At 41.1% G+C, this 22,158-nt stretch overlaps 1 protein-coding gene across 1 annotated transcript in view; it reads left to right on the top strand.

The window, feature by feature from the left end:
* LOC121623094 (pre-B-cell leukemia transcription factor 3-like) overlaps positions 1-22,158 on the top strand; it is a 37,989-nt gene that overhangs the window by 3,921 nt on the left and 11,910 nt on the right. Inside the window, exons 3-6 of the mRNA XM_041960240.1 lie at positions 12,830-13,074; positions 14,329-14,519; positions 15,518-15,653; positions 18,368-18,397. Coding sequence (XP_041816174.1) covers positions 12,830-13,074; positions 14,329-14,519; positions 15,518-15,653; positions 18,368-18,397 — 602 coding nt within the window. The remainder of the gene's footprint in view (positions 1-12,829; positions 13,075-14,328; positions 14,520-15,517; positions 15,654-18,367; positions 18,398-22,158) is intronic.

Genomic DNA, 22,158 nt, shown 5'->3' with positions numbered 1-22,158 from the left:
AACGTAGATGAAGACCTGTGTTTATCTGAGATAATTCTGAGGCATCTGTGTTAAGTTAAATCTTCTTCCTGAACTACAGTGGGTGAAAAACAGAAATTACAGAAGGAAATAGAGGTGGACCCAGAGCAGTGGATTAAATCCGCCCAGAGTGTTTACAGTGACGGATAGCTCAGTGTGTGGTATGAGGCTTTCAGACAGGAGAGGTGCACCCACCATCCCCTGGTCTGACGCAGGACTCAGGGCAAGTAAAGCAGCAGGAACTGGTTGTGAAGTGTTTGCCTCGTAACCATGTAAAGAAACATGAAAAAGTGTTCAATGAGCAATGTACATGCACAAAGGCAGGTTGAGGTGTGTGTGTGTTTGGATGTGTATTACAGACATTGTGGGGATTCGCATTCTTTGTGCAGACAAAACCCAAGCACCCAAAATGTACATCAGTAAATTTTAGGGTGAAGACCTGGGTCAAGGTTGGGACTAGGCAAGTAGTGGTTATGGTTATGGTTAGGGTAAGTGTCCAGGAAATGAATGTAAGTCTATGTAATGTCCCCAAAAATGATGTAAAGCAGGTTGTGTGAGTGCGTGTGTGTGTGTGTGTGCGTGTGCGTGTGTGTGTGTGTGTGTGAGAGAGAGAGAGAGAGATGGAGAAACAATAAAGCAGTGGAGTGTTTGTGTATTCACAGCACTTACACAATCTGTGAAGTCAAACGGCCCGGCTCCTCTGTGCTGAATGCTAAGCTCTCTCCATGGAGTTCATTTATGATCTTTTTGGTTTAAACTGAGCTCTGACCAAATGACTGAACTGTTTACGCATAAGGTTTACTGTTAAATCGAGAACCTGTCAGTGGATGCTGGCGGTAAAGTGCATTTTTCTAACAGAAAATAACAATAGATTGAATAAATGCGTTTTCTCATTAAATTTGCAAATTTTACTAATTTGCTATTATGTTTCTTTAGCTTTCCTCCATCAAACAGCCTAAAGGTCCGGTTTCAGAAGCAGGACTGTAGCCCTCTGGTTGGAATCATTTTCTGTGTTGGAGTGACATCATAGAGCCTGTCTTTGTAGGACATGTTCCTTATTGTAATTTTCAGCCATGGCTCCATGGATGGTCAGTCCATCAGTCGGTTTGGTCCAGACGGTTTGGTCCATAACACAACAACTATTGGATGGATTGCCATGAATTATGGGTCAGACATCCATGTTGAATTACAATACCTTTATCAAAATAATAAAAGTGCTCATTTCTCCATCACGCTTTATATCACAATACTGCCATCTTTCACCTGTTTGTTACCACCATCAAAACCTTACACAGACTGCTGGAATCATCAGAAAGTGGTGCAGAGGTTACTGCTACATAATCCAACACTTTCTTTAAACAGAGTTTGTGTGGATGGGATTTTTATTTTTTTTTTGAGACTGAAGGAGGAGAACCCAGTTTTAAAAAATACCTCTTTATATGTAGACTAAGCATTGGAAAGTAGGAAAAGCAGACTAAATGAAATTAGGCCAATGCTAAAACAAACAAACCAACCAAACCACTCTCATTTGGTTGCCGTTTCCATGGGCTTGTTGAAGGAAGCCTTTTCTTTTTTGAGAAGATGATGCAGTCATGACAGAGTGCCTTTCACATTAAGATAGCTTCCTGTGAGATCTGAGATCTATCTGCAGGGACATTGTACTTTACATTTAGCTACATTTGTGACTGAGATACAACTACAACTACTCATCAAAACTATTAGGAAACGTCCTCTTTTGAACATGAATGTTCATGCCACTAGTAGGGACAGTCATGTCGGTAATAGTGCTAATAACGCTCTTTAAAGGACATACTGACTGACCTGTAAACTGACATCTTTCAACCCACTGCTGGCAGAGCAACAATTTGCATTTTGCCAGACACTTTGAACCATAACTGCATTTCATCTGTATTTGCATTTGACTCAATCAATTGTGAGCTCAGCCTGTAATAAAAGGAAGTGAGATTTGAAATCATTAAGTTGATTTGCCATCTGACTCAGGACTGAGGAGGTAAGCAGTTCTGAAGCCTGAGGGGGCATTCAGACCCAGGGCAATCAAACAGAGAGCTAATGAGACGAATAAATCTGTCTACATGTTCATTATTTAAAGTGTATGCAACGCATGTTAAAAACAGATTTCATATGTTATTTTCATCATGTTGCCAAGCTGTCAATCATTCTAAAAAATACAGCATCCTGTCATAGGGCTCACAGTCATTGGCTGCTTCTTCAATACCTGTTACAATGACCACTATGACTTGGTGGTTTGGAAAATTAAATGTGAAAATAACTGATAAAAATCCCTGATGTGGTTTCTGTTTCTGCTTGGAGCTTTGAATGGATTGCTTCCCCTATTTGTGGTCAGGAAGCAGCTAAGTAATTCTTGTTATCTCCTGCGTTTTATGCGATGGCTTAGATACAGTACTGACCCTCTAATGGGCCCATATATATCAAGTTTCTTGAAGTAAGGAATCAATCCTAACTTGCACAAAATTGTCAGAGTGATGCATTTTTGGTCCTACTTCAAAGACAAAAGCATACTCCTAGTTCACAAATGTTTATTCTGCAAGAATAAGCATAACATAAGAGAGATGTTTTGGCTTGATGACATTAAGTTTATTCAAAGATTGTTTTGAGAAACTGACTCAAATTATGTTTTGAGGCTGACTTTACGCAGAGTCAAACGATGTTTCCTCACAAACTATTCTCTTTATAATCTTCACTTTTTTGGAACAGGAAAATGCAGCTGTGCAAGAGTGATGATTTGCTCAGATCCAACAACTTCAGAAATCATAATTCAACCTTCATCACCCTTATTCGTATCATAATGACCATGACCAAGGTCCTCATTGAGAATGGACTGTGTTCTTTATAATGAAGAATATCTCATCTAATTACAACAGATTAACTTTTATGTTTTTGTTTGTCATGTTGTTCTGGTGCATTTTCCAGAACTGGTTGACATTACAGAAATAACAATGTTTTTGTTGCATGTAGGGAACATAAAGGAGTGTGGCTGAAAGAAAAGATTAGGTTACAGCAGGGGGGACGTTTTTATCATCATATCTGTGTGAGCCTGTGCAGTGTGTGCAAGATGCAGCCCACTAGGCTTAAATATGATGTGGCTGGATGGAGCATATAGGACAATTTCATGAAGCACAGTCAAACTGCATGTATATTATTATTTATTACTTATTTACTACATACATATTGGCTACATTTATTTTTTTTAAGACAAGTATTAGTAAATATCATGGTGAATGTTGATTGCTTTTGACATCATACTTTTGCATATGTATAACAGTGACAGGTTACTTAAGTTAATTATGTGTACACATACAACATTGGTGCTATTTTCTGCATTTTAAATTTTACCTCTGTTTAATATTTCAAACCACAACTACAATACATCCTCATAATTTCTACTTTGTGGCTTTGGGTATGATGAGACACTATGACACACTGCACAGCTCTGTGCAGTTCAGTTATGTGGCAGGACTGTTTGTAGTCCTTCGGGTTCACTTTCTGCTTGTCTCCTAGGAGGGATTCTGATAAGTACAGGCCCTTGTCAGAAAAGGGTGAAACTACTAATGTGACCCGTGTTTAGTTGCATATGCATTTGTTTCTTCATGAGAAATCCCAGCTCGTCCTTCCTTCAACTGTGAGTCGCAGAACATGCTCTTTTTTTTGTCTCTTTTAACAGTTAATTAATCCAATTCAGTGTCCTGTATTGTTATTTTTCAAGCAACTGTAGCTGTAATATTTTGTGGGACCTGCGTGAGTGTAGTTTCCATGGTTACACAGCTGTTGAAGCCTTTGCCATATGGAAGTGCCATGGTTTCATATAAAGTAGGTTGAAAAAAACAGTTTTGGCACTGGCCACATGATGGCCATAATGCCACCAATTCTCACCTTGCCTGCTGAAGGATCTCTCTTAATTATGTTAACGTTCGTTGTTTCTTTTGCTGCTATATGAGGACCAATCTGCTGTCACCTTAATCATTGTTCTTGATACTTACATCTTTATGGCTAACACATTAGACTGTTTGTGTTGTCCCATGCTGTTGGGCTGTGTTAGTTTCTGCCATTATGGTCAAGCCAGTAAGTTGACCCTTATCGTTTAAAACACCAGTGCCATGGCTGATGAATACGAGTTCACATGCCAGACTTCTGAATGATAAAGCAACAGTTATTGTGTCTTTTTCTGCTGCGGTTAGGATCCCCTCTGGTTCACATTGAGTGCCTTTCCCTCTCCCTCTTTTACTATATTGCATCCAGACACACACCTTAAATGCACAGATGCGGTAGCATAACTCATCTTTGCTCCATCCCATGTTGTTGTCAGCAATGCATGAATCATTTCCCCTTCTTGCTTCTCATTTCTCTGTTTAACTCTCACAGTCCCGCCCACCCAATCTCTCGTGACATAGCCACTCTCATGGCCATGTCCACTATCTTGCCTTCTCTCTCTCTCCCCTACACACAAACACACACGCACACACACAAACACACGTACACACAGTCACAGATGCCACACGTTTGCTGGTTTTATGCTTATCTTTCTTGCCTAAACTCTTTATTATTGTAGTTGCAGTTGCAGTTAGACAGTGGATGTTTATTAATTGAAGTATTTAAAATGTCTGCTCAGTGCTGCTAAAGTTAAATAAACCCTATTGTTCTTCTAAACAGCAGTTGTCTGTGATTGTTTGTGCATGTGTATTGATGACAGTTGGCTGTGTGTGTTTGGATTCAACCCTTCACTGTTCACCATATATTGTATATGCTTAAATACTGACATTTTAAGTGAACACCCCATTGTCAGACATCAACCACATTTTGGTGAGTAGCCCCTGATCCCTGGGTGGTGTCCCATAATTATCAATTCCTAATAATGATTTGGTTGATATCAATAACTAACTACCTCCGATATTTGCTAAGAACCAAAGTAATTGTTACTTAAAATATTATTGCTAGCAAAGAGTCATTTCAACTGACAATTTATTTGGGGAACTAAAAATGTTTGCAAGGATAGAAAGTTTGAATAAAGGGCGGTAATTGTTTTATTCCAAAGGATCCTGCCCTTCCATCGGGAGAACATAGGGTGCTTTCCAGATTTTGGGGATGGAATTAGTCTGGAGACTCTGATTAGAAATATGAGCAATAGACTCAGCAATAAAATCAGCTGCAAGCTTTAAAAGATGTGGGGTCTTTCTCCATTTTACACAACAGAACTGTAGCTAGTGAGCAAAACAAAACATTTTGAGGCAGCTCTTTTCAGTTTTCAGGCCCAAATGAGCATTTTAACTGTTCCAAAGAGAGAAGAGAAGAGCTTCAAGTCGAGGTCAGCTCGAGAAACAGATCAGCACTGGGGTCCGTGCTGGTGATTGATATGTGTACCATCCTCTTATTCATCCATGGCCAATGTGCAGATGTTGCCCGTTTTAGCTGACTGTCCATATGTGCAGCGGTGTAGGCTAGTTTATTGTAGAAGGACATTTTAGCACTTTAAAGTAGGTACCAAAACCTTTCTGGAATGGTTTCATCATTACTTGCAGCATGTCACTATTAAATGGATCATCAAATACACAGCAACTACTTGGACATTTCATCAACAGTTGTGACATTTTTAAAAGGATTAAATTCTCACTGGTGTGTGGGTTAATATTTTCTTATGTTTAATACATTACAGCATTCATCCTCTTGGAATGAAGGGCTCAGATGACTTCTCATTGCAATCTGTCAAAAGGCAAATGCATATAGCCATGTAAAATCTGTCCAGAGGAGATCTCAGGACCTCCAGCTGTTAGTCAAGCTGCTGTGGGGCTTAAAAAAATGGTGGAAGGCTTATTTTCATGTCAGGATATTTATAGGAAGCAACCTGTGCACCAGCCCAAAGATAAATCCCTAATCCAATTCAAATGCATGCCTGTGAAACATCTAGTCCTCGACCTGGTGTAAACATGGACAAATGGAATATGTAATACTGTTGCTGTACAGGTACTGACCTTCATTTGTTGGTTATAATCCTGCTCAGATCATCGTTTTAACAATGTGAGGTCAGTTTGTCTGTCCAAATGTCCAACACCACTGAGTGGTCAGATTATTAAAAAATGATTCCTACCGTTTCACTAATGCAATCTTCAATCAGCATTTCCTCTTGTTGAGTACTCCCACAACACTAATGGCTCAATTTTCATGATATGTGTTTGCAGACACCACTACCTTTACACTATGACAATCCTTGGGCGAGCATTTCCTCAAAAAATCTCAATTATCTTTTTAATGTGCCAATTCTCCTAAAAATATACATTTAACACTGATGTAGCTCACTCATGCTAATCAGAGGATGAACCACTTCCATCCCTCTAGTTCCATCTTTCCTCAAGCATTTTAATGGAAAGGTATTTTGTATGAACATGGATTTCAGAAGCAGCTGTTGACAGTGACTGTCTGATTCATGATGAAGGCACAACTCTTGTTGATGTAAAATAAAAACTTCAGTGAGAGGTGGCTGCAAACATTAACCTGTGAAGCTGTGAGTGTAGAGGTCCACAGATAGATTGTGGGCCGACAGACAGTTAGCCGAGACAGAACCAAACAGCAACACCTTCACTTCGTCAAGGCAAAAGAACAAGAGACCAAGCAAAGCTGAAGAGCCATTCTGTTCAGCTTCACTGGTCACAAAAAGGTTGAGGGTGGGTGTATAAACTAGGTCTATGTAAGCCCAGTGCACCTTATTTGGCGCTAGCAGTCAGTAGCTCATGGTGGTGCGTCACTGTCAGGGCGCTAACAGGGCCAGTCATGCATATCAGCTCCCTGAGTACTATACCCCTAGTAGATGGTTAGCTACGTCAGCTCAGGCTCAGGCTCACTGCCTTGATGTAACAGTAGGCCTCAGCAGCAGCTTTCGTAAAGCTCTGCAGAACAAGGTCAGACTGTCAGGAAGGCAGACTGGCTCTATGACTTCATGTGGGTTTGAGTTTCACCTCAGCTGAGGTGTTGTCAAGACTACTGAGTTTGATTCCAAAAGCCAAGACCAATCCAGTCGAGTTTAGTCAAGACCATGACCAAACTGAATGGAGATGTGTCACGAGGGCTTACTGAAATGTAAATGTACCCTTCAGCATCCAGCTAATGGAAACATAGTATGTCACAAGTTATAACATTACAGCATAGCAGAAGTTTGGGCCTTTTGCAGGGTATGAGGCTTTATGCCCAGCCTCCACTTTGTTCTTGTCACACTATATTTCATCTACAAGTGTGTTTGAATTCCACCTTCTTTCTATACACATTTTCACTCTAAGCAGAAGAGTAATTCAACCACCAAAAGTTAAAAATAGGATAACTTTCTGTCACTCTATAGTTTAGATACAGGGATTAAGGTCTTCTTGTTTTTTCACTATGTGAAGACAGTCGGTTCAACAAGTGCCCCAAATTTTCAAGTATAAAAGCCCCCTCATGGTGGAATTTGCTCCTGATGACTCTCGTCCATCAGGCTCACAATTGAGGTCCAGCAAGTGCTGATTTGACTTTTCCACATCCCATTATACAAAGTGCACCTGGCTTGGGGAGCAGTTCAAAGTATGCCTTGTCGTTGGGTCGGATCACGGCCCCACATTCCCACAAACAAACTGCTCCAGAATTCATTTGTGACTGGACTGGGACCACTTCCTGATTTCTGTGTTCTGATCTGAATGGTTTCAAGGGGGAAACCAATAAATACCAATCCAGTATGTGCATGGCACACCTTCTTTTCAAAGATTCTGTCTTCTCAATATCACTACTGTTTGCTACTTTTGATATTTTATTATTATGTATATAATTTTTACTGCTTGCTATTTTGATATTTTATTCTGTATAGTTTGTTCAGCTTTGACCTATAATCAGTGCATCACGCTGCATTACTCATTGAGTCTATAACAATTACATGACTAGTTTTCTCATGCAGGCAGGCTAATGCTAGATATCAGCAGGCATGAAAAACAAAAGCCTACACAGCACAGCATGGGAACTGTAGAGCAATAAAACACGTCTCTGTATTGGGACGAAATACATGAAATATGCATTTAGGTAAGTTGTTTCTGCTTCAGTTGACTCAGTGTAGAAATCCACCACCTGCCACAATCTTTCATTCGCTGTATAATTCCACACTACTCCCTCTCATTTCCCCTCCATGTCATTACACTGGGGCAAAGTCAGCATCAAGTGGCGCGGTGAAAAGATTAAATTATACTTGGAAATGGGTGCTCCAGTGATTTAGAGGGTGTATAGCTGTGTATTACTTTTTTGCTGTGCCAATAATAGGCTCTTGTGCCAAAAAAAGCTGCTGCATGTCAATTTTCCACTATTTATTAATATTTTCCCCACCCTAACACACTCCATTCTTGCTTCTTTTCCCCCTAACATCTGTTTTTCTCACCAGTGACAGGACACACCTCAGCTTTGTGGTGACAACTATAGGTGTCCTTCAGGGACCCGTCTTAATCAACACATGCGTATACTGAGAGGGCTGGCAGTGAAGAAATACTAGATTGTTATAAATAGAACCTTCCCTTGTTGATAAAATGTATGCATTACCAACAGGCGACTGGAAATAATTAATTTCTTGTAATAAAGCTATTTTAACATATTGAGCTTTAGCACACAGTGGTTAGTGGTTCCACGAGAATTCATGTTCTACAAGTCAGCAGCACAAACAGCAGAAGAAATAGTCGGCTTGGGAAAATGCAAATTGCCCCCTTAGCTTAGCTAGCTGGGGCAATCACTGCTGGTCCAGCAGTCTCTTTTGTATATGGATGCTTGTCATGGCCAATCGCTGCGTGCAGATAAGGAATGTTACACCAATTTACACATGAAGTGTTGTTTAACCATGATATTCAGTGCTACTCAGTGTATGAAAACCATTTTAAGCTGTCTTCTGTGGCTCTGGAGGACCTTTGTCAAGTCTGAGAAAATTAACCCAGACAATATCATCCCAGGACGGAATTCACTCCCTGCTGTGCTGAGCTGGATATATTTGTTGTGTAGAAAAATGAGGTCAGACCCTTAACAAAATCCCAAATATCAGCAGCGTACCTGTTTCAAATTCACATGATAATCCGTTCCACATGAGCTGGCTGACTGAATGTTGCTCCCAGCATGTGAATCCGCCGATAAACAAGAGTTCAACCACCTTTGAGAGCCCAATTTTGGGATAAGGGTGTATTCACCTCCTGGTTTTGACTTCTGTCATCCATTTTCATTCTTGTTGTTTGTATGTGTTATGAAGCTGTTGAAAGTCAGAATTCTATGGCACTAAATTTGCGCCTCATTACGATAACTGATCCCTGCAGCACCCACCATTGCTGTCTTTACCAAAGGTAGAAAGGCAGGACCAGCATTGATTTTTATTCATTTACAAAGCTTCAGTACAGATGCTTTTAACCCACAGTATATTTCTTCCCTCTTAACTCTAAGCTCATATAATCTTGGTCCGTGCTCACAGAATAGGTTGTGCCCCATTTTCCATCCATTCAGACTCTCTGCCGTCATTATGCCTTTGACACAGAAGTAGCACCTGACTTGACATTTGGATATCGTGCGATAGCAGGTGTAAGCACTTGAAGATGATGATGATAAAACAGCAACTAACTAACTAACAAGCTAACTACTATTAATTACATCATATCCCTTTTATTAAAATCCAACTGCTTTTGTGGTGCATCATGCTATGTAGAGGGGGGGCAGGCAAAGCTGACACAGAGCAGAGTCAGGTTGAGTGAGTGTGCAGATGTCTGCCAGTGCACAGAGCAGCGATTTGTGACAAAAAGTGATGTTATTATTGTGCATTTATGTTAATAATACCACCAAGCGAATACATTTATTGAGCAGAGAAAAGACTTTTGCTGGCTCAAACTACATGCTGATCATTTTTAACAAAATAATTTCTGTGTGTTGGAAACATTTCCTGTGCTCAGAAGGTCCCACTGTGTGCTCAGGAATGAGATGCTATTAAAATTCTACATTCAAATTCAAATCTGCAGTCTGCAGTAACAAACCCCTGCTTTTCAAAGTATCTGCAGCTAAATGTTCGTCAGACAAAAGAAGAGCGAAGACTGATGCACTACTGAAAGGCACTTACACACCTCTGCACTCTGCTCATTTGCTGCTGCCATGTGTGGAATGATCCTGTCCATTTCAATGAGGCAGTCCGGACACAGAGACAAACAGCTGCCCTTTCTGCACACAAGCCACAATTTATTGAATGAGACAAGCCGCAGACCACCTGCCACACCATCTACGTGTGCACATGTAGTACTCACGTTGTGGGGACATACATCTGTTCACACAGTCCCATGTGAGGACTCTCCTGCTTGTGGAAACAAAAATGACCTGGTTAGGGTAATTCTCCAGGAAATGAATATAAGTCTATGTAATGTTCCCAAAAGTGACAATGCACGACTGTGTGTGTGTGTGTGTGTGTGTGTGTGTGTGCGTGTGCGTGCGTGCGTGCGTGTGTGTGTGTGCATGGAATAGAGCCTCAGAAATGCCAACTGAGTGGGAATTATTATTATGGTCTGGTCACATAGGTAAATTATTATTTACATAGGTAAATTATTATTTACCTATGTTTTAAATTATTATTTACCTATGTGACCAGAGCATCGTACTACTTCTTGGCAGAGTAGTAGTAGTTTTTCTTTTTGAATCTATATGGTATGAGTAAACACTGTGTGTGTGTCAAAACTTGTGAAGATCAGAAATGCCTAACCTGTTGTTCTAGAAGTGTTTCTGTGGAAAAAAATGACTAGCCTTTGTGACTAAACAACAGAGTCTGGATACACACACAACAACTCGTGTCATTCATTTGTTCATTCACTGCTGGTTTGAGTCTGCATATGGGATATGTTGGAAAAAGGAGAAATATCACCAAACGTATTGAGAAATAAGTTACAATCAATCTGTGAAGGAAGTGTTAGAGTTCTCAGTAGGATTCCTTTAATGCCACTGCTCCCTCTCTCACATGGCACCTGGTCCTGCTGCTCATGGGGTGTACATCATCACACGTGGCACCTACAGGATGACCTACTTTCGTTATGTTAGCAGCGGAGAGGCTTTAAAGAGCTGCACAAGCCCCAGCGACACAATCAAAATACCCCCTCCTGTGAAGTGTCTCAAACAGCTAGCAGGAGGATTGAAAGTGACAGCCGGATGGGGTGAACAGCACATCAGGGCTCCTTGTTGCAGTTAACATCCCTGACATGAGAATCAGAGCCCGGGTGAACGCAGCACAGCAGTGCTGTATGGTAGACAGAGGTGGACAGCAGGAGGGAGAATAGTGAGGTTGCTAGTGTCAACTCCTGTGAACACTTAAAACCTCACTGGGGATGGGGGGGAGGGCGAAGTGCCCCCCCCCGTACTTTTATGCCAGAATCCAGATCAGAGCTCTGAACTGATAAAAAAAATGCTAATCTGTGCTGCTTTCAGATATTACAATTAATTTCCAGCAATTTGTTTTAAGTAGCAGCAGCCAGTGGTGAGGTGAGTGCTCTATGAGCTGTTTCCTGTTTCAGCTGCGACCCGACTGAACTTAATGCTGTACACATACTCGAGCCCCCCTACGATGAACGATAACAACTTTGGTGATCCATTACATTTTAAATTCATCATCAGATCAAAATTAGAGTTGGGCAACACTTGGGGTTTTTGCCTTTATTGATCGAGAGGAGGGTGGATAGAGGGGAGAGAGGGGAGAGAGGGGATGACATGCAGCAAGGGCCACAGGTCAGAATGAAACCCGCCTAAAGAAACAGGGTGCATGCTGTACCAGGTGAGCCACCCGGGCGCCCTGATGGCAATACTTCAGTTTATGTTCAAATACTTGTAAAACTAACAACATGCCAATCTACCTCAGCTGTACTTTTTTATTGCAAGACAAAAGACAAAGCGCTGACGACAACATGAGGATGAGAGGAACTGTGCAAACAGGGCAGTTCATCGGGGAATAACAGGTTAGGGTTTTGTTAGTGTTAGTGTTCGTGTGTTGTGCTGATTTGATGTTGGTATGTGTGTGTGTGTGCTCAACAGTCTATAGGGTGAATGGATGAAGGGAGGAAAGAATTAAATAAATAAGAACAAAGGGGAAAAAATAGTAAAATAGTGAAAAATGTATACTAATGCAAAGCTGTTTCTGTGCCATGAAGTTTACATTGCAGCATCTCATGCACAGGACTTGTGAAGAGAGAAGTCATTTGTGACTATGGCCTTTGGGTAGCTGTTAGTGTGCGCAGCAGAGGAGGTGATGAGCAGGATGTGGGATCAGGTGTGAATGTTATTTTGTTTAATCTTGATGGGATTACAGCCAGAAGAGTGCTGCTCTTTTCCACTGATGCGCTCTCTGCAAGGCGCAGAAAAACCCAGTGTAATGAGATATATGAACTGGTGCCATGGATACATTCACTCTCTCTCTCTCTCTCTCTCTCACACACACACACACACACACACCTGTTTGATCACACAGACAGTAGGCAGACATTTCCATGCTCTCAACACACACCTGAAGGCTTACTAAATGTGCCACTGACTAGGCCTTGCCTTGGTCTAGTAGGTGATTTCACTCTGACTTGTTTTAGTCTAGTAGGTGTTTTAAGTCTGGCCTCTCTCTCACCTCTCTCACAGTATTGACAATGTGCCAATTATAATATTCTCCAAAAAGATGCAAGAATTTCATTGAAACTTCTTCTGTGGCTGCACTCTGATGTCTGCCGGACTTTGATTCAGTTGCACACGGTAACATGATGGCGTAAGCAGTGTTTTTGTCTTCGTTTGACAGGCCTGAGTATCCGCGGGACACAGGAGGAAGAGCCCCCAGATGCCCAGCTGATGAGACTGGACAACATGCTGCTGGCAGAGGGGGTGGCTGGACCAGAGAAAGTGGGTGGAGCGGCAGTGGCCACGGTCGCAGCGGCAGCAGCGGTGGCCGTTGTGAATGATAACTCCATCGAACACTCTGACTACAGGGCCAAGCTGACACAGATCAGACAGATATACCACACAGAGCTCGAGAAATATGAGCAGGTGAGTCACTGCCTCTGTAGCTGCTGCGAACAATTAAACCTTTCCTTTACGCTGTCAATATGTTATTCTGCAACTCTTATATTTGTTTTAAGTGACATTTTAACCTAAAACTCTTTCACATGTAATTTTCCCCTGTCGGTTTGTGGCTGTGGCTGTAAAAAAAACCTTTGAAATAGGAATTTCTTTCTCCTGGAAAAATACATTTTTCACTCTTTTTTACTATTTTAATCTAATATTGGCCAGACTTGCTACATACAGTAGAATATTTGGGTCAGCCAAAAAAAAAAAGTTAGATTTCCTAAAGTTTTGGCCAAATCCTTCTTGGTGTGGCCTGATATGTTGGCATGACTCTGAAATGGATGCTTGGAGTTTAATCCACAAACTATAATCAATCCTTAATCAGTTGTAGATCATGGCATCCTTTGAGATCAGCATGAGATTCTCAAGGGGCTCGCATTTGCCTGGTTCAGCTCATATCCAAGTGACAGAACACATGATAACAACAGCTACATTATTACTGTATAAACCTGTTCAAAGGCCAAACAGAGTTCCACAGAGATCAGTACATCAGACTGCCACTAGATCAAATCTTAAAAAAATACAGCAATGTTACTGCTCTGCTGACAACACACAACTCTATCGTTCGAAGGTGCTTCTGTGTTTTGCAGACTATTATATCGTGTTCTTTCCTTAATATTAATACACACCAAACAATGATCAGACAGAAATGATTCATCAACATTTGCATCTGTGCTATTGCTCCCCATAATGAATTATGTCAATTGAAATCCCCACATCATATTACACTGTCTTGCAGTGGTCCCCCAACATCCTCTAATACTGTATATGTTGACTTTCCCACGTGGATTATAATAGTTAATGGTATCTATATTACCTCTGTCAGTCTGTACCTTCATTGCAATTGATTCATTATCTGTGCTTGCATGTATAACCTTACTTCATTCCATTCTGTATGAGCATTGCAACTCCACCTTCTCCAGATTCCCTCTCTCTTCTAACTGCATCATATCCCTTAATAATAAAATCCAGCTGTGGTTTTGGCCGTTCAATCTGCTCTACGCAACCTCAGCAGATTTAAAGTGACTCATAGCGCCGCCTGCTGCTGTGGAGGGCGAATTACCCGGGACATTAGTGAAAACATCCGGAGCGCTGCACTACTCTTCTTACACTACTGCTGAACGGTGTGGTGGAGGGGCTTCTCCATGACTTTGTGTCTCCATGATATTTTATTAGGCCTGCAGTGAATTCACCACCCATGTAATGAACCTGCTGAGAGAGCAGTCGCGGACACGGCCCATCTCACCAAAAGAGATTGAACGCATGGTGAACATCATTCACCTCAAATTCAGTTCTATCCAAATGCAGCTGAAGCAGAGCACCTGCGAGGCCGTCATGATCCTACGCTCCAGGTTCCTGGATGCTCGGTGAGTGCAGAACACAAAAACAATAAAATAGCTCTGTGAATCTGGATCGTGATCTGTCCAACACTTTGTTCCACAGCCAGAAATCAATATCTCAGTTCCTGCCAGCCATATTGTCATTGCTGAAGAGCTCTTCAGTCAAATATATTCTCCACTGCAGCATCTTAGGTATAATGGGTTAATCTGAAAATATAGAGTTTATTCTAATTGAATGAAGACAACACAAGTACTTACAGAGGTCTTGTCTAAACGAATATGTCACAGGCAACACAGGCAAGATACACTGAGTCAAGAGCAAGGCTAGGGGATGAGATTATAGACAGTCTGTGTGTTTAGAGATTATCTCTCTCTCTCTCTCTCTCTATATATATATATATATATATGATGTATATTTATACACACACACACACAAGTATACAATTAACAGAAAATTTTGAAGTAAACACGTTGTCATATAGATATTATTTTCCTAGAGATGGCTACAGCGTCCTAGAGATGGCTACAGCCATGATATCAACATAACTTTAGCTTGTCTGAAATATATCAGAAATAAAGTACTGAGACTGCTTGCAATAAATGATAAATGATAGTGGTCACATGTTATTAGTTATTATAAAACACTTGTTAATGCCTTATTCCGGCGGGTTAGGATTATTAAGGGTAAGGATTACATTATTAAATTCACAAACCTTTTATTAAATCTCCCTTACTGCTACTTACTACTTAGTTTATGGGGTAATAATTGTGGAATATGGTCATGCAGTATAAGCGTTAGTAAGTACTTTATAATGACTAATGAGGAGCCAATATGCATGCTCATAACCAAAAAAAGTAAACAAAAACAAAAAACAGAAAAATACAAATGAATGTTTGATAAAGCCATTATAGGTAGAACTTGAACATTTCTGTCTTTGGTGTCCCCACAGATGGTTTCAGATTCTGCTACCTACAACAAGCATTTTTGAATCTCATCATTATCGCATATCTTTTTCTTCTCCTAGACGGAAAAGGCGGAACTTCAGCAAACAGGCCACGGAAATCCTGAATGAATATTTTTATTCACACCTGAGCAACCCGTACCCCAGTGAGGAGGCCAAAGAGGAGCTCGCTAAAAAGTGCAGTATAACTGTTTCCCAGGTGAGAAAAAAAAAACCACCTGCAACGTCCCTTTTGGTCATTAAAGTGGCCACGGGAAAGTTAATTTAAACACAATATACTTGTGCTCAAAAAGAGGATTCATTCTCAGTGAAGAACCTTGGAGCTCTAATCTGCCTCTATACATGACAAAGAGCAGTGATTCCTAACACGTCTCTGGGGGTTTCACCTACTTAGTCCCACGACACCTCCAGGAGGCTAGGCGGTGAACTCCGGCGTCCCAGAGTCACCCCCCCCTAGTGCCAGTTCACACTGCTCCTACACAATCCAAACAGCACCGCCACGTTCAACTGACCCAGAGATGCTCCAGGTAGTGGCCAGTACCGATGCTACCATTTAACTATTGCTAATGCTAATGCTAACCGCTAAGAAGAACAGAAGAAGACAATACAGTTCCGATGCTACCATTTAGCTAATGTTAAGTGCTAACCGCTACCTGCTAAGAGGAACAGAAGAAGACAATAAAGCTAGATTCACCTATACTGTTAATGTTAACTGCTAGCTACCAATACTAACTGCTAAGATACTATCATACTCTCACCGCTTTAGCTATTGTTAGCTGCTACAATGCTACCACAGGCCTAGATGCTACATGTAACTGCCGATTGCCACATTACCATCGCCTCCACATCTACCCCTGCCTCTCACCAACTGCACCAATAAAAGCGGGGTGGGAATACAAACCCTGGTTCGGGTAGGGGGGGTAGAAAGTAAAGAGGTAGAGTCAAAGATGAAAGTAGGGAATGGATACAGACCCTTGTTAGGGTAGGGGGTAGAAAATTTAGAGGGTGCTGAAGGTGGAGGCCTAATCCACAGACTAGATTTAACAGCCTCTTCTAACATTTCCTTCAAGAAGCAAACAAAACAGGAAAACAACCAAAAAGATCAAAAAACAAGCCAACTCTGTATCTTACAACGCAAACTCACCTGAACAGGCCGCATGGTCCCAAAGAGAGACTCTAGCTGGCCACACCCCCACCCTATCTAAACTTCCTCTTCCTGGATCTCTTCCTATTGGGAGAGCGAGAAAAAAGAAAGAAGCACAACAAATAATAACTAACAATATAATGTTGTTACAATATAACTTTTTTTGCCCAATTATCTCAATATCAAAACATTGTTATCCCAAGATAACAACTTTGTTTTGTTATCCTGTCATGGTCAAGGTGTATTTTGATCACACACAAACATCTTTTGATATTACTATTGAGGCATCACAATGACACACATTAAAAACTTCAAATGAGGGCCATTTGATATACTGTACAAACAGAATGGATAATGAATAACCCTATATAATACTCAGAAAGGATTAATACCTTGAAAATTCATTACATTTTTGAAATATATTATAATATATTACAATGCAATTATTTAGTTACCATCTAAAAAAATATCAGCAAATACTGCCTGTCTAGATTTCCATACACTGAAACTTTTGGTATGTCAGATGGGCTGGGGATAGAAGTGGGCTGTGTGACCTGAAGAAGTGGAGCCTCAACAACAGTTCCAGAGGACATAAACGCTCCTCCCTGGTTGCTTGTGTGGAGTTGTTCAGGAGCTACCAGGAGGAATCTGTGGACACCCTAGGCAGCTCCTCGCTGTTGATGTATTTAAATAGTACAAGTTTAACATCAGCGATGCTCTGATTGGGCTCTTCAGAGCAGATACTGCTCACTCTGTTACTGTCATTAGAATTGGACAGCCTGATGAAGCTTTCCGTCCTTACAGAATGATTTGTATTACTCAGGTTATTTTTCATGTTGGACTCACCACTCCAAAATATCAATCCAGCAACTAGCTGAATAAATGCAGTGAAGCTTGAATCATTAAATGCAATTACAGCCATTTTCACACCTGTTTCCAACCCTTTATAAAACCAAAGGGCATTTTTTGTAGCAAGGCAGCATAAAATACATAGAACATGAACACAATGAAAACACAATAGACAACACAGTATCTCACACTGACAAAACTCAAACAACACTGTCACAGAAAAGGATCCAAACACAAAACACAACACTTGGTTCAGCCATGATCCACTACGTGCTCCCCAACAGCCACTTAGCCCTCATTCGTTGGTTGCATTTTGAATCCCACTGGGGTCTGCTGGAGTTAGAGTATGACCGTAAGATATCAGCATATTCTGCAGACATACCAAATGGTGATTTATCCACAAGGTAATCCCTGCAGAGAGTTTTTATTTAGAAAAAAACATGTAGGACTACATATCAAGCTAAAGAAACATGTATGGGGGTGTGTTGCCTCGCTCATTTTGTAATTGTAACTGATATTGGCCACTTCCACTGATTGGAGATCCCTTTAGAATTTAGCAGAAATTGCAGTGTGTAAGATTGTTGAAGGAAGGTGTGTGTATTGTAAATGCACTCTCCCCTATCCCAGTCCACATGTCATACTGTAAGTCTCTGTGTGTTGTGTCAGCGATATACACACTGAGACTGCAGCACCAGCGGCTGTATCATATCTACTGTATCTCACTAGACAAGCGCTAAAATACTGACTTACTGATGATGGGAATTTTTCATTTAGTATGTCACCTCTTTGTCACTGCCTGTCCCTGTTTAGTTGTCAACCACAATGTTACATGTTGTATCTGTTGTGTTGGGGTTGGGATATGAAATGTTAGGCCTGCAGAGTCCAGTACTGTAAAAAAGCCCGTTCTTTTTTGCCCTCAGGGCGGGGGAAGCACCATCACTGTGTCACAGGTATGTCACAACTCTCTCTCCTCGTCTGTCTGTTATCATGTTGATGATTTCATGTAATAGCTCTCTATTTTTTCAGAATGAACAGCCCCTGATTTACAAAACACATAAAAACTTACAATTCAGTCACTGCTGTATCCATGTAATGGTCCAAAGGACCAAAAATGTTCCTAAAATCTCTAATAGCTGCAGGCGCATTAGGTTAATCAAAAACCTTTTTATTTATTTTTTAGACTTATCTTGAAATAACATAGACTGATAGCAACACCACTGGCCCGCCATTCAGGATTCTAGAAAATTAATCGGTTAGGCTGAAATCTCAGTCGTAACATCAATGAGTCAGAAGCATCATGGTGCTGGTAAAGATATTTATCCCTGGTGGGGGGTGTTTGAAAGAGGACAGAACCATATTAAGGAGAAGTGCACCTGTAAATTATGAAGTGCTGCTGTGTGGTTGCTCTCCTGGAGTAAAGTGGAGAGGTTACAGCTGTCAGGTCCCAGTTTGACACAATACGTCTAGTACCCCCTCACCTCAACCAGTTACTCCCTACTTCTATGTCTGTATGTTTCCACCATGTTCATGTTTCTGTGTATTTTCACCCTGGTCTTTTAATACACTACTCTTCTATATGATATATAAAATATATAAAATGTAAAAGCTCAATAATATCATTTAAATTAATTTCAAGTATTTACAAATGAAAAAATACATAACATTTTGTTTAGTAATGTGAAACATTGCTTTGCTGGGACTATTAAGCAAAATCATCAACACGCTGCAGTATTGAAATAAGTGATACAGGTGTAAAAGGCTCAGATAAGATGAATAAAACAGACAAATATGATAAAACCGAATCAACTCAAAGTACAAGGTGAGAAAAAAGGGACTAAGAAGTCCTTTACATGTTATACTGTACATAGTATATTTGGGGGAAGTTACTATCTTTGTGGGCCTGCGATTCTAAGGGAGTCTGTAGTTGCACATAGTGCTCAATCACTATTTACAGGTTTGCTGCCTCATCTGTGTGGTGACCTGGCAAATGTCAGTCTGTCATTGGTCATGTTGTGGTTGTCACTCAAAAGAATCAGAGACATTAAAGCATAACTTTCGTTTTTTACAACCGGGACCTTATTTGTTGCATTAAATACGACCATTTACTCACTCAGACAACTTTGGTGGCATTTGGAGTCGTTTTGAAGAAATTAGCCCCAGAGGAGCGGCGCGTATATCCGTATAATGCGAGTAATCGGGGCATCCATGCGCAGCCTCTATATAACGCATAATCTGCAGCGAAGCTCGTTCATATTCCAATATTTAGTTCTGATATGCTGGTGTTATTCCCCTCTGAGCCGGCGGTCGGCTAGTTTAGCTGTAGTTTGGCTCAGCTATGGTTCGTTATTGCGTATTCGTAGCTGACCGCCGCAGAGTCAGCCGTGTTGTGGCTGGCTGCTCGCAGCGCGCGGTCGTATTTAATGCTACAAATAAGGTCCAGGTTGTAAAAAAACGAAAGTTATCCTTTAAAGGACATTGTGGAGCTGGCAATCTGCAATAATCAGAAAGACCCTGTCAGAGGGTCTTAATGTGAGATTTAACAAAGAAAGAAAGCATATTTATTGTAAAGTACTCAGTTGAGCTGGGATGGCTAGTAACAGCAGAGGAAAGAGGAGGGATGGAGAATGGCAAGGTGGTGGGGCCAGTGGAAGAAGTGATCAAGAGTGAGTTATCAGGCAGGCAGTCGGGGATCCTGAGGCACATGTAGGCAAACAAGCATTACTTCAAGTAGCAGGAACAAGGGAAAACTAGAGCAGTGATTCTAAAAACCAACTGAGCATGAGAGTAGTTACCACGATGGTAGAAACAACAATCTGGCAATGAGTGGGTGGAGAGCAGGGACTCATAAGATGAGAGCTGATGAGCTGCATCTACCCAGGGTGGATTATGGAAAAGTACAGTGGGAGCTTCCAGGCAATCCACCAGGCTTGTCCGGATTACGCTGGTGGAAGTCCTAGATAAGGTAAGCATCCAGCATTAGCGGGGTATGTGTGGGGTGGGAGGAATCAACATCCCAATCGATCAACTGGTATCCCCAGCCTTGGCAGGGCACCTCTAGCAGCCATTGGATAGTATAGGCCAGATGGGATGGATGTGCTTGGAGGAAGGGAACTTGAGTCAGAAAATCAGAGACTCTCTTGAGGGACCAGTGAACTGGGGTGTGAGTTTTTGAGAAGTAGTCTTTAGAAGAAGATGCTTAGAGGAGAGCCAGAGCCTTTAACCTGCCTGATAGCTGACACTTTAATAGGGAACACGAATGGCTGGTAGCCTAGAGAACACTCAATGCAGGGGGCAATAATAGCCACAAATTTAACGTGTCAGTCAAAAAGCTCAGAACAGAAAACTGCTGTAGGTGGAATCAAATGAAATAATCACTTAAGATGGACAATGTTCTAAGATTATGTTTAGGATTAGGATTATTGCAGATACAAAGAAGCCCATCATCTTCATAGCAATGAAACAGGATTGTATACATTGCTGTTCTTCTAATAACCTTAAGGAAGTACAGAAATTAAAAAAGGAAATGACCTAAAGACTGACCCTATGGAACACCTCAGGGTACCTGAGAAAATGATCTCACCCTCTTCATCTTTAAAAAGAATATTGACAGGAACATAAGCACACACATAATGCAAATCCATTTGTTCAGGTGATTATGATTTCCAGATGTGTCACAGCTAAAGATAAGGTCAGTGGGATCAGTGGGGATTATTCACCAGCATCAGCTTTGAGAAGAAGACCATTTCAGAAAGTTCGGAGATAGCATGCCCTGTCATAACAGAGCTACACACGCTACAGTAAAGGTCAGAATTCCAGCCTGAAGGCCTGGCTGCCGATCAGCATTTAAAGATCAATTTACTGCACTGGCCTCAGCATATGACAACTTCATGCCTGGAATGGAGTCAGACACATGGGTGAAAGTGAAATGATGTGATTGTATCAGTGAAAACACTGAAGGCTATAAGAGATGATAGAAATGCAGTCTTTTGTGAAGCATGTTTCTGTGCTTCTTGGGTGCGCTGATGCTTGGCAGATTTGTCGGTTTTCCTTCTATATGATATAATAAAATCCTTGTGGCATATTTCACAAAAAGCATAGCTTTGTCCAATATTCTTCATTAAATTATCAGTAAACCTCCTCACATTTGCTGTGATACACAAAGAGAGAGAAGGATAAAATACGGGAGGTTGGCAGGTCTGCAACTCTGATTGTAAGATGTCGGGAGATGCTTTGAACTCATTTTCACTCATCATTTATTTTTTCTGTGGCAGCAAAACATGTTACACAAGCCTTCAGAAACTACTGTAAATTAAACTGGACTGGAGCTGAAGAAACCCTTCAAGGGCAAGTAAACTCTAAAAGACACACTATAAACAGACTTGAAGAAACTCACTCTCTTAGCAATAAAAAGGCTGCAAACAATCTGTTATGCAACACTCTGAGTTACACCAGTACTTTCTCCCTTCCCAGAAAGATCTGCTCTTGTGAACATGAAATTGTATAGTTCTTAAATATACGACAACCCCCACCTTTTTAAATGTAATTAATATAAAAGTCATTTGCTGTTGTCACAAGGTAAAGAGCGCTACAAACCTTTTGCATCAAGTTCAACTTTGGTGAAAGTTGCTGTTGATCAATAGCAAACTGTCTTGACAGTGTTGCCCTTTAAGGAGACGGAGCCAGAAAGTCCAGAGCAGAGGAAGCTTATTGG

This window comes from Chelmon rostratus, chromosome 19 (assembly GCF_017976325.1).
Source record: "Chelmon rostratus isolate fCheRos1 chromosome 19, fCheRos1.pri, whole genome shotgun sequence".
Classification (NCBI taxonomy): Eukaryota; Metazoa; Chordata; class Actinopteri; order Chaetodontiformes; family Chaetodontidae; genus Chelmon; species Chelmon rostratus.
This window is presented reverse-complemented; position numbering and strand designations above follow the sequence as displayed.